The sequence below is a fragment of the Heterodontus francisci genome, chromosome 36, assembly GCF_036365525.1.
Source record: "Heterodontus francisci isolate sHetFra1 chromosome 36, sHetFra1.hap1, whole genome shotgun sequence".
NCBI classification, from domain to species: Eukaryota; Metazoa; Chordata; class Chondrichthyes; order Heterodontiformes; family Heterodontidae; genus Heterodontus; species Heterodontus francisci.
In genome coordinates, this window is record NC_090406.1 from 33,474,514 (window position 1) to 33,486,959 (window position 12,446).

A 12,446-nucleotide genomic window follows, 5' to 3' on the forward strand; every position below is an offset into this window, starting at 1 on the left:
TATAAACTAATATTTATTGAGTGAACAACACTCTGTATGATATATTGTTGAACTTTGAAATAACCCTTGTACCCTTGGTCAGTGTTCGTCAAGCGTCTATTTCCAAATAGAGGAAGCATACAGATGTTACATTTGGTATACAATGAACATTCAACTCAGCACTAATGCTGGGTGCATGGCTTTGGGTATGGGTATTTAAATAATTGTATTTTACTATGCCATTATTATTGTATAGTAAAATATACAAAGGCTTCGTGATCTCAATTTTTATCATTTTTAAACATAAGGATTTCCTATTTATGTGCCGGATGGAAAAGATGTACTAATCTTCAGAAACTTATTGTAGCTTCAGAATTTCCCAATCAGAAAGGTGCAGTCCGTATTTTATTTACTACACCACCATGTTATTTTCTGTTGCAAGGTCCGGTCAAACCACCTGTTGCAGTATTTTTAAACGGGGACCTTCGTTACCGTAGTTGTTGACCAGGTTTTTTTTTGTGAAAAGAAATCTGTTGTCCTGTGAAACTTCTGTAGCTGCAGTACTTGTGCTGTCCTTATCCTGTATGTATCCACAGTGTATTCTAGAAGACACAGGTTGGTAAGGAGTAATCAGCAACAAAGTGAATAGAACATTGCAGAAAACTGTAAAATAAGAACTTAAGAATTTTTAGGAACCGAAAGGTCATTAGGCCCCCTTCCGCCCCCCAAAAAAATCCTTTTTCGTAAATCAATCCCCACACCCTTTCTTACCATCCACCTCAATCTCTTCTCTTTCTCTCCAGAAATACATCTGATTGATGCCCCATTCCATTTATACTATTCACATCATTACCTTAGGGTGAAAATATTCTACCATATTTCTAACCTCCTCATCTTGAACTGGTATTTAATCCCTTCACAAGAGTGAACAATTTGCCGAGATCAGTTTTGCCATAATTTTGAAAGATCCAATTAGAATGCCTTGAAGTCTCCTGTTTTCCCAGAAAACATACCTAATCTAACACAACCGTGTTTCTGGCTCTTAAACAGTTATTTTTTTCCTAGTCTTGGAAAGCAGGGCACCATTTTCCAGCCAGAGCATACAGGTAGCTTACTTTGTGCTGGTGATAGCTACATGTGTATTCATCATTGGACCTTTTTCTCCTGTCATGACCACTTGAAGGTTTGTAGTGGAAAATTTGAGATCATGCAGCTTTGAATTGCCTAGTGCATGTATTGTAGTAATGAGTAAAGGAAGTGGTTGATAGCCTGATCTGAAATATTTGATATACCTTAAAGGCTTTTGCTAAAAACTTATTTTTAATACTCTCTCGATAACAATATGGTCACAAGTTCCCAGGCTTCACCTGAACCCTTATTCTCATTGGGCCACATGGGGTAATAGTTAACAAAAGCCTTTAACATTGACTTGCAGTATTTTCACAAAAGTCTTTCTTTATAAATTTTAACAAACTTGTGCATTCAGCTGCTGCCAAATGCATAAACTAATATTCTGGCAGTTTGAGTTATTTTAAGGTTGGTTGGTTGTGAAATTATATTGTTTTATGTACATGGCTGTGGGTTTGCCACCAATATATCAATTTTTCTTCCCTGTGAACTTCTATGGTGGCTAACTTTTGTCCATTGCCTTTGTAGAACATGAAAAATATGATGCAAACTAAATTTGAACTGGCCTATTATTTATTAGACATATTGATATTTACACATTTGTAGAGAAATTGATATTGGTGATGCATTACACTGCCTATAGTCCAGCTGCTTTTGCAGAATTAACCTATTATAGAGTCAGAGTTATACAGCACAGAAACAGGCCCTTTGGCCTATCATGTCGGTGCCGGCCATCAAGCACCTACCTATTCTAAACCCATTTTCTAGCACTTGGCTCGTAGCCTTGTATGCTATGGCGTTTCAAGTGTTCATTTAAATTCCTGCCTCTACCACCCCTTCAGGCAGTGTGTTCCAGATTCCAACCACCCTCTGGGTGAAATTTTTTTCCTCAAATTCCCTCTAAACCTCCTGCCCCTTACCTTAAATCTATGCCCCCTGGTTATTGACACCTCCGCTAAGGGGCAAAGTTTCTTCCTGTCTACGCCCTACATAATTTTGTATACCTCAATCAGGTCCCCCTGTTAGCCTTCTCTGCTCTAAGGAAAACAACCCTAGCCTATCCAGTCTCCCTTCATAGCTGAAATGCTCCAGCCCAGGCAACATCCTGGTGAATCTCCACTGCACTCTCTCCAGTGCAATCACATCCTTCCTATAGTGTCGTGCCTAGAACTGTACACAGTACTCCAGCTGTGGCCTAACTAACGTTTTGTACAGCTCCATCATAACCTCCCTGCTCTTATATTCTATGCCTCGGCTAATAAAGGCAAGCATCCCATATGTCTTCCTAACCACCTTATCTACCTGTGCTGCTGCCTTCAGTGATCTATGGACAAGTACACCAAGCTCCCTCTGACCCTCTACTTCCTAGGGTCCTACCATCCATTGTATGTTCCCTTGCCTTGTTAGCCCTCCCAAAATGCATCATCTCTCACTTCTCAGGATTAAATTCCATTTGCCACTGCTCTGCCCATCTTACCAGCCCATCTATATCGTAATCTAAGGCTATCCTCCTCACTACGCCACCACCAGTTTTCGTGTCATCTGCGCACTTACTGATTATACCTCCTATATTCACGTCTAAATCATTAATGTCCACTACAAACAGCAAGAGTCCCAGCACTGATCCCTGCAGTACACTACTGGTCACAGGCTTCCAATCGCAAAAACAACCCTTGACCATTACCCTCTGCCTCCTGCCACTAAGCCAATTTTGGATCCAATTTGCCAAATTGCTCTGGATCTCATGGGTTCTTACCTTCTTGACCAATCTCCCATGCGGTACCTTATCAAAAGCCTTACTGAAGTCCATGTAGACTACATCAACTGCTTTACCGTCATCTACACACCTAGTCATCTCCTTGAAAAATTTAATCAAATTTGTTCGGCATGATCTCCCCCTGACAAAGCCATGCTGATTATCCTTGATTAATCCCTGCCTCTCCAAGTGGAGATTAATCCTGTTCCTCAGAATTTTTTCCAATATTTTCCCTACCACTGATATGTATATTGGTGTAATTACCATATTCTGTTGGCTTTTATTATCCACGCAGGTCATAAATACAGTGGAATTGGATGCCCAAGTTACTTTAATCAAGTGATCAGCTTTCAAAGCAACTCATTGTCACTGGGATTTGGGAGGGGTGCTGGGTGTTGCAGTGGGTAAATATCTCTATGGTGTGATTTAGACCAGCTTGATGGGATGAAAGTCCCCTTTGTCTCAGACTCTAGAAGTTATGTGAAATGAGTTTGAATAGTTTTGACCCTAGTGAGCATGGGCTCCTAAATCAACCCCATTTTCATTACTAACTGATATTCAGAAGTGGTGTGGAAAATTGAAGAATGTTAAACTCGTGCAGGAGGGGGCATTTTTCGATTTGAGCACTGAGATACATTATTAGAAGAGCATAGAGGGAGCTTTACTCTCCACTTAACCTATGATGTGCCTGATCTTGGTGTGCTTGGTGGGGCAGTGTAGAGGGAGCTTTCTTTTGCATCCAGTTCTCCTTGGGTATGTTTAATGTTGCAGTGAGTGACTGAAATGGAAAGTATTCCATTTCCCAGCACTGACATCCCTCATGTTGAACATAAAATCTATTGTAAATATGTTTTTTTTTGTTTAACTATTTTGTAAAAGAGCTGTAGCTACAAATAATACCAACAAATAGGGCGGCGCAGTGGTTAGCACCGCAGCCTCACAGCTCCAGCGACCCGGGTTCAATTCTGGGTACTGCCTGTGTGGAGTTTGCAAGTTCTCCGTGTCTGCATGGGTTTTCTCCGGGTGCTCCGGTTTCCTCCCACAAGCCAAAAGACTTGCAGGTTGGTTGGTAAATTGGCCGTTATAAATTGCCCCTAGTATAGGTAGGTGGTAGGGAAATATAGGGACAGGTGGGGATGTGGTAGGAATATGGGATTAGTGTAGGATTAGTATAAATGGGTGGTTGATGGTCGGCACAGACTCGGTGGGCCGAAGGGCCTGTTTCAGTGCTGTATCTCTAAACTAAACTAAACTAAACTGGTTTGCAACATGAGTAAATAGAAACATACTATTACATTTTTAATAGCCCTAAATAAGCCATTGCACTTGAAAACTAGCACTGCCAATGAGTTAATATTGTGATGATGGAGCAATACAATGATTTCTTGTGGAGATTTAAGGAGTAAGCTGCACATCATAATGTTTGTGCTCCCTACCAGCAAAATAGGTAATGTGATGAAGGCAGCTGTTCTTAAACAAATGACTGCATTGGTTTCATCTGCTTCATGTAGTTACACCAAAATTGCCAAACAAGTTTCCTCAGTGGCTTAGTAGATAATTGCATCAGGGTCGTCCTCAATGCGATCCTTTACCGATACTGAGTTGGCTGACCCCAACTTAGGCAGTGGTAGAGGTGCTACAATTGACCACAGTACCCTTTAGCTGAGGAGGGGAATAATCAGGTTAAATCAGTCGAGGCTTCCTCTGTTTGTTGCTGTTCAGCAATTACCTTTGAAAAGCATGTGAGTGTATGTAGGGTTATGACAGAATCCATCTGTCACATAATTGGCCATCCATAATTATGTAGCCTGCTGGCACTTGCCAACTAGACTGGTGTGACAAATGGCCACTAAGGTGAGGAAATAACGGTCTGAAAGCATTGATGGAACCAAGAGCCAATACCAAAAAGCATAAAAGTACTTGTTCGTATTGGCATTTAGCTTACAATTGATCAGTTTTGTAATTCTGTATTTTGTTTTTCATCAGTAAATCTTATCCAGATAATTTTTGAAGAATGAAGAGGAAAGTTCTCCAGAAGAACATTTTATTTTTGTCAGAAGCTGCCTCAGTCCATTGGATCCAAGTGATATGACATCATCGCTCGCGGCTGGGCCCTGTGTGTTACAACGTGTAGTATGTGAAACCTGGGCAAAGAAAACAGCTGGAACAGAGCTCATGTTGGGGGAATGGGATCTATGACACTTTGGGGGTGGTGGGGCAGTCCGGGAACTTGTTTGTTAGTGTTAAAAGTTTCTGCCCAACTCTGCTCACGCAGCAACCATATCATGTGATTCTGTGGTCGTTGCTTATCAGTGACAAATCACTGCTCTGTTGTCTGTGTCCAGCCGAAGCTTGTACAATTAGAGTCTGACCTAACAAATCGATTGCAGAGTGCCATGATCAACCTCACAATGAATGTGGTTTTTTTTGTTTATCCAAGATCGATACAGCTTTGGCTATGTGATTCCAGTTGTATAAATCATGTGAGAGCAATCAAGCTCTTCATTTTATGTTGAGGTTATTTTTGCTCCAGTGTTAATCAACATAAATTTGTTTGTGAATATAATTAGTAAGCTGAGTCATACAGAAACACTGGTAGCTATAAACTTGGAAGCACAATGCAAAACTGAACTTGCCTCAGATGGTAGAGGTGCATTTTCATTATTGATGCTGAATATGCAGTTCTCAGCTATTTTATTTATTTTTCATGGGAGAGGGGTGTAGAAAGCAGAGCAGTATTGTGGTGATTTCAGCAATCAATCAGAAACACTGTGTATATATAACAAAAAAACTTCCAAAGCTGCATGCCATTTTATGACTTTAGTGTTTTTTTGTGTGTGTTGATCAAGATGAGGGATATTTGTGCTATGGGATGGAACACTTCTCCAAATCAGACAGCCAGGGTCAAAATCAGGCACGCCACAAGTCAGGTACAGCACACGCTAGATGCAAATTAAAACTTCCTCTACGTTGTCTGATCAAACACTAAGGTCAGGCACAGCATGGGTTAGATGCAGAATATAGAGGAACTATATTGTCCCGACAATGTTTCTCAGCCTCAACATCTGAAAAGCATCCCTCTTGCTTCTGTGACACATACATGTTTCTGAAGTGCATGTGTTTTCCTAACAAACTATACTCTTCCTGACATGTTCTCAGCTGCAAAGCAGAATTGCAGGTTATATACAAATAGTTTAATGTTTTGAATTTTGTAATGTCTAGCGATTTTCAAGTTGTTGCAACCCAAACATTTAATCTGTTTATTGCACGATAAATTCGGAAATATATATGATGAATTCTTTTACAACCATGAGGGTTGCACTGAGGTGGCTATGAAACGAGCTGCCAGATCAGTCTGTTTGGCAAACATTGCATGTTCCTTTTCTATTAATGCAATTGCTCAGACAATGATTGTGTCAAGGGTATTACATTCCTAATCCAGATTATAAAATAGGTTGAGGTGAACAAGGTGTGTTTGCCCTTCCCAGGTCATCCATCACAAAAAGAACCTACAGTTTCCCCCTCCACCCCAATCTCATCCCCCATTGTGTTAATTTAGAGATGTCCAACTGCGGCCCCATTAGCCCTGGCAATTTGGCCCTTCGCCCTTGGAGTTAATTTTACTGCAGTTTTGGCCTTTCACAAGACTGAGACTAGAAGCCTGTCTGTACCTAGCTTTCCAATTTTAAATGCAGATTGGTAGAATTTTTAATCTAAAGGTTAGGCTGAAGTAGTTACATTAACACACCACTCCAGTATACAGCCATGTACAGCACACCTTCTGGGGAAAAGGGGAAGAAAGTTTGGCAGGAAGATGTGTAGAGAGATACTAAATGGGTTGTAACCAAGGCCAGTGGTTTGCAGTTTTTAATAGAACGATTAACTGAATCATGGAGTATGATTCCCAAAATATTGGTTAAAACAAATTTCAGAACACCTTGTGACCAAGAGATCATTTGATATAGTCGCGATAAACTAGTGACCCTGCTTGTAATGCACAATTCTTGCATTTTGGCAGTCTTGGCCCATTGGTCCACTCTTTACTCTAAGTCAGAATGTTGTTGTGGGTTCAAGTCCCACTCCAGTACTTGAACATCTAATCAAGACTAAACTTTCATTGTAGTACTGAGGGAGTGCTGTGTTGTCCGAGGTGTCTTCTTTTAGATGAGATGTTATGCCTCCTTAGGTGGACATAAAAGATCCCATGGCATTATCTGAAGATGAGCAAGGGAGTTTTCTTTCTATCCAGGCCAACATATATCTCAACCGACATCACAAAATCAAATGAGCAGTTCATTTGTCTCATTGCTGTTTGTGAGACCCTGCTGAGTGCAAACTGGCTGTTGCATTTGCTTACATAACTGTGACTTCACTTCAAAAAGTCATTCATTTGGTTGTGAAGTGCTTTGTGGCATCCTGAGGATCTGAGTCATAGAATCTAGCAGCACAGAAATAGGCCATTCAGTCTGTCACGCCTGTACCATCTCTTTTTGAAAGAGCTATCTGATTAGTCCCACTATCTTGCTCTTTCCCCATATCCCTGAAGATGTTTCCTTTTCAGGCATATATTCAATTCCCTTTTGAGAGTTACTATTGAAATTTGCTTTCACCACCTTTACCACCAGTGTGTTCTAAATCGTCATAACTTGCTGTTTTTATAAATAAAATCTTTTCATCTCACCGTAGGTTCTTTTGCCAATTATCTTAAATCTGTCATCTCTCACTACTGAACAACCTGTCAATTGAAGCAGTTCCTCCTTATTTACTTTTATCAAAACTTCTCTCAATTTTTAACATCACTATTAAATCTCCCCTTAACCTTCTCTGCTCTAAGGAGAACAATCCTAGCTGCTCTAGTCTTCACATACTGTAGTCTCTCATCCCATGAAAAGTGCTATATAAATTCATAGTTTCATTTTTTTCTGAGTTCACAAGTCCAGAGTTCCATTTGCTGGATTGTCTGGATCTTTTATGGACATGAATATAGTGCCTGCAATCATAATTCAGTGTTCCACTAGATCATTCACAAGTGTACAAATGGCCAATGCAAAGTCCCACTAATTTGTTTTATTTTTTCATGGAATGTGGGCATCACTGGGAAGACCAGCATTTGTTGCCCATCCCTAATGGTCCTTGAGAAGGTTGTGGTGAGCTTTCTTCTTGAACCGCTGCAGCCCATCTGAGTGGAGTTGTGAAGTTAATGGTAGAGATATACTGTTAAAGCAGCGCAGAGAAATATTTCTTTTCCTGACTACAACTTAGTTGTTTGAATTTCTGGTGCCCTAAATTGATTTAAAATTGATTGTGCTTTATGTTACTGTAAACTTTCCCTTGTAAGATTTGACCTAACCAACCGGACTGGATTGCTGATCACTAGTGTATCAGCTGTAAAATGCTCACTGCCCAATACTAACTATCCTTCACTTTGTACGAGGAAATCAAAACCAGGAAAAATTGCGATAAATCTTCTGACAGTCACTCAGGTTAGACATGATTTGCTGTACGTTGTGCCGAGTTAAGAGGCACGAGAGTAATAACAAAATAGTAGGCCAAGAAGTACTGATGTCATAACACTACAACAGTGACTACATTTCAAAAGTACCTCATTGACTGTAAAGTACTTTGGGATATCCTGAGGTCTTGAAAGGTGCTTTATAAATGCAAGGCTTTCTTTCTTTCTAAACCAAAACAGCAAAGCCCCTTTTGGTTTTTAACAACTGCCTGAACTGCTGATAAATTACTATGTAAAAATCACTCTGGGGTTTAAACAAAAATGTATACTGCTGATTTTATCGGTTTTATTTCCATTCATTTTTGTGCTGATTGTGGTACCCATTTCCAACTTGCTCTGCTCTTCACAGTGTTAATCACACTGGAAGATTAACAATTCTAATGGCATTGCCAAAAATTTACCGAGATACTATCTGCATTTAGTGTGAGTTGCCAATCGGTACATGGTCAGTAGCTTTTAGCGAATATGGATTTGATCATTTAAAGCACTCCCCCTGAGCAACGTTATAATAATTTGACCTTTGTTCCCGTACAGAATCCTTAACCATCTTCTAAACTAAGCTTAAAACAAAACAATCAATCACTTGCATAAATCTTGCAAGTTTATTTGAATTTTTTTCCCCTGCGTATCTCTTCCTGCCTACAACTTTGTCACTGTTTGAATTCTGGTGCCCTAAATTGATATAAAATTTGAGTGTGGCTTACCTTGCTGTAAACTCTCCCTTGTAAAATTTTCTGGTGCTAACAGCCACCCAATGTTATGTGAGGGTCTTGAGTGATGAATTATTGTTTTCTTCAGCTGTGAATTTACTCAACTTCAGCCTATTGAAGCACTGAATTTGGGAGAATCCTGACTGTGGAGGAATGAGTATAATGTGTGGACGCAGTACTAATGTCCTCTCATTATCCAGAGGCTGGGAATTGGAGAAAGATGTATTTTCACAATGATTTAAGGACATATACTGATGCAGTTTACTTGTATCCTGTCTGTTTGCTGGTGTTTAATGCATCATTTAAATGTATTGTTACAATTTTCAGATGTTAAGTAATCAGATGTCTTGAGTGTTTGGTTTGAGTGGCCTAGGGGCTGATTTGAGCCACATGCTTTGAATCCAGGATAAAAGCTAATTCAGTGTAATGTGAGGTATCTGATTTAATGTGAAATTATCCAATGCTTAAAATTCCTTGATTTGGTACAAAAGTTATTAAGGCATTAGAAATTGGATCTCCAAAATAAGCAATGTAAACTCAGGGGTGGGAGGAGAGAGAGAGACTTTAATGAATGGATATGAATTAGAATCATAGAGAGATACAGCACTGAAACAGGCCTTTCGGCCCACCGAATTGAGTATCTCTATCCTTTTACTGAAATGATTAGTGGACTGATTAGTAGACAGGCTTGTATTTTCTCATGTTTCTTCCCCACCTGCATACCTATTGTAAAGGTCATCTATTTTAAAAGGTTAATATGTATTTAATTGATTTTTGTAATTATTTCCATGATTCCTAAAATCCCCCACACCCGCTGGCCTTCTCAAATGTAAGCTTCCTTCTTGTTAAAATGATGATCCATCCCTAGTTCCCTCCCAAAATCAATGCCAATCCATGGTTAAACCACTGAGAGTTATAATTAAGCGATGGAACTTTTTTTTTTGCCCAACTTGCAACTCCCCCATCACAGACTGGTTGGGTCTGATGGAGCAAATAGTGTGAGTACCCCTCTGCTGGGGAACTTAATCTGCGATATTTTTTTCAGATTAGAGTCCATTGCTCTGATAAAGTAATCCCCTAATCACACAATATTTTGTACTTAATCTAATCAAAATGGAAATTATGCTTTAGTTTCAGCCACACTCATTGACCTTCTTGCCTCTTCAAATCAGTTTGCCTCTATCTGGCTGTCGTAATGAATATTGAATTGCAATGAGCATTGTGTCTCTGTTTCAGCATCACTTGGATTTCACTCCACGTATTTATTTTCTAAATTGTGTTGCACCTGACCACCTGGGTATGATGGATGCTGGCATGAGTTGTGATTCTTTAGCTGTGGAGGCGCTTTGACTCCACTCGGTTAATGAAAGGAACATTCTGCCTCATTTGAAAGCATGAGAAAGAAACTAATTATGAAATATTACTTATTTTAAATGTTTACATCTTTATTAAATGCCATAATGGCTGGACAGGGGTGTCCTTTTTTTAAAAATTGATTTAGAAATATTAGCACTTGTCAAGGTAGTTCTCTTCATCTTTGAGCCATATAGAGCAGGAACATCACAGGTTTGATGTCTGCCCAACCATAAGTTAGCTGATCTCAGTAGGCAGCTACAGTTGACCTTGGTGCCATTCCTTTAGGGGAAGAGATGATCAGCCAGGATTCTCTTTCTCAAACGTTGTACGCTGATCCGTACTGAAAAGTGTCTGTGGACGTAACTTGGCTCAGCTACGCTATCCTCTGCAATTTGTTGGCTTCTTGTCATCCAGTGCTAGACTTACATATGACTAATGGCAACTTGAGTGCAGAGCAGGTAGGCGAACTGATTACTTGGTATCCTGATTGGTGCTTTGGGGGTGTGGTGTGGAGGGGAGGAGAATTGGAAAAAGGGTGAGAGTAGTGTCTCCATTGAACAAAGACCACCTGCTGGTTTAAAATCTTGCTGATGGGTATATGGAGAGTGCTGTCTTGTGACTTTACTCTCGAACAGAAGAGACTTCCCTTAAAAATGATGTAAATTGTACAGCTAAACTTCCACGTTACTTTTATTCAGCTCTCCCATGTCAATATGCTCCACTAATGTGTTAAGTTTCCAAACTGAATGGTGAAGATATAGCTGCAATCACTATCTGGTTACTTTCTCTATTTTTGTTTTGCACACAGTTGATAGAAGTTCTTTTGGGCCTCCTTATCTCGAGAGACAATGGATACGCGCCTGGAGGTGGTATATACAATAGAAGTATTGTATCATTAATAGTAGGTTAATCTGCCTTTTCTGATACTGGTGGAGTTGCTGCATATTTCCTACATTTTTGTTATTTCAGGTTCACACCATTTGCATCTTTATTAGTATATTGGCAGCTGGAGTGAAAACGCAGGTGGTCTTTGCCCTATAACTAGAATAACAACTCCCATTTATTTTGGTTATTTATCACAGTGCTCAGGTCATCCTGAGCCTCAGACATATTGATAATCACAGCACATTCTAGCTCAGTATTAAAATATTGATTATTGTAGCAACCCTACATAACACAGACCTTGAGTATTTTTTGTATTTAATTAGTGATGGAGGTTAAATATACCTCCCAAGAACCTGGGGATTATTTAAATTTGTGCCTCTTGGCTCGCAATTTATTGCACATATAGAAGTGTTGGAATTGCTGCCTTTTCTCCCATGTAAAGTGAGTTTGTTTCTGCATCCATGCAGGTTTCAGGGCTGCAATAGTAGTAACTGTTGGCGAGAAGTAACAATGATAGCTACGGCAGCAGATACAAAATGTAGGTTTTAGCATTTAAAATCCATAGTGGATTCAAATTTAATTTTAAAATACTTTTAGTTTTCATGTCATTAAATTTCACCACCTACTCTGAGTCATCAGGAACAGAAAACAGCTGGTGTCAAACAAATTGTCAGTGATCATTTTAAATGATTTTTATGTCTTGGCATGAAATATGAGAGAAAGCAGCATAAGTATTAGATATCTGGTTTCGTTTTCGATGTGCAGAGCACCCCAGTCCAATCCGAACATGAATTTTCCCTCTTTACAATAAACTAACTTTATCCAATTGTTTGTGGGAGTTTGCTGTGTACAAAGCGACTGTCATATTTTACCCACATAGCAGTAACTGCACTTCAAGATCATTCATTTTATGTGATGCACTTTGGGATATTAAGATGTGATAAAGGACTAGATAAATGCAAATCTTTCTATCTGTTCTTTTGTAATTGTTTCATTTTAAAAACAAAAGCACAAATGGTCAAAATCTTAAAATGCCAAAAATGCACAGTGTCAGTCAACAATTTAAAGAAAAAAAGGCACATGAACATTTCAGTGGAGACCTTTCATTGGTTCTAGTCAA

At 39.4% G+C, this 12,446-nt stretch overlaps 1 protein-coding gene across 10 annotated transcripts in view; it reads left to right on the forward strand.

The window, feature by feature from the left end:
* Positions 1-12,446, forward strand: part of LOC137351735 (phosphatidylinositol 4-phosphate 5-kinase type-1 gamma-like) — a 214,556-nt gene that overhangs the window by 183,109 nt on the left and 19,001 nt on the right. For 5 of the 10 annotated variants that reach the window (XM_068016487.1, XM_068016490.1, XM_068016486.1 and 2 more), the window contains one exon: positions 11,250-11,342. The exons of 3 other annotated variants lie outside the window; for them this stretch is intronic. In XM_068016487.1, coding sequence (XP_067872588.1) covers positions 11,250-11,342 — 93 coding nt within the window. Of the gene's footprint in view, positions 1-4,849; positions 11,343-12,446 lie in introns of those variants that run through there. 2 more of the 10 variants (XM_068016491.1, XM_068016497.1) reach the window with 1 other exon arrangement.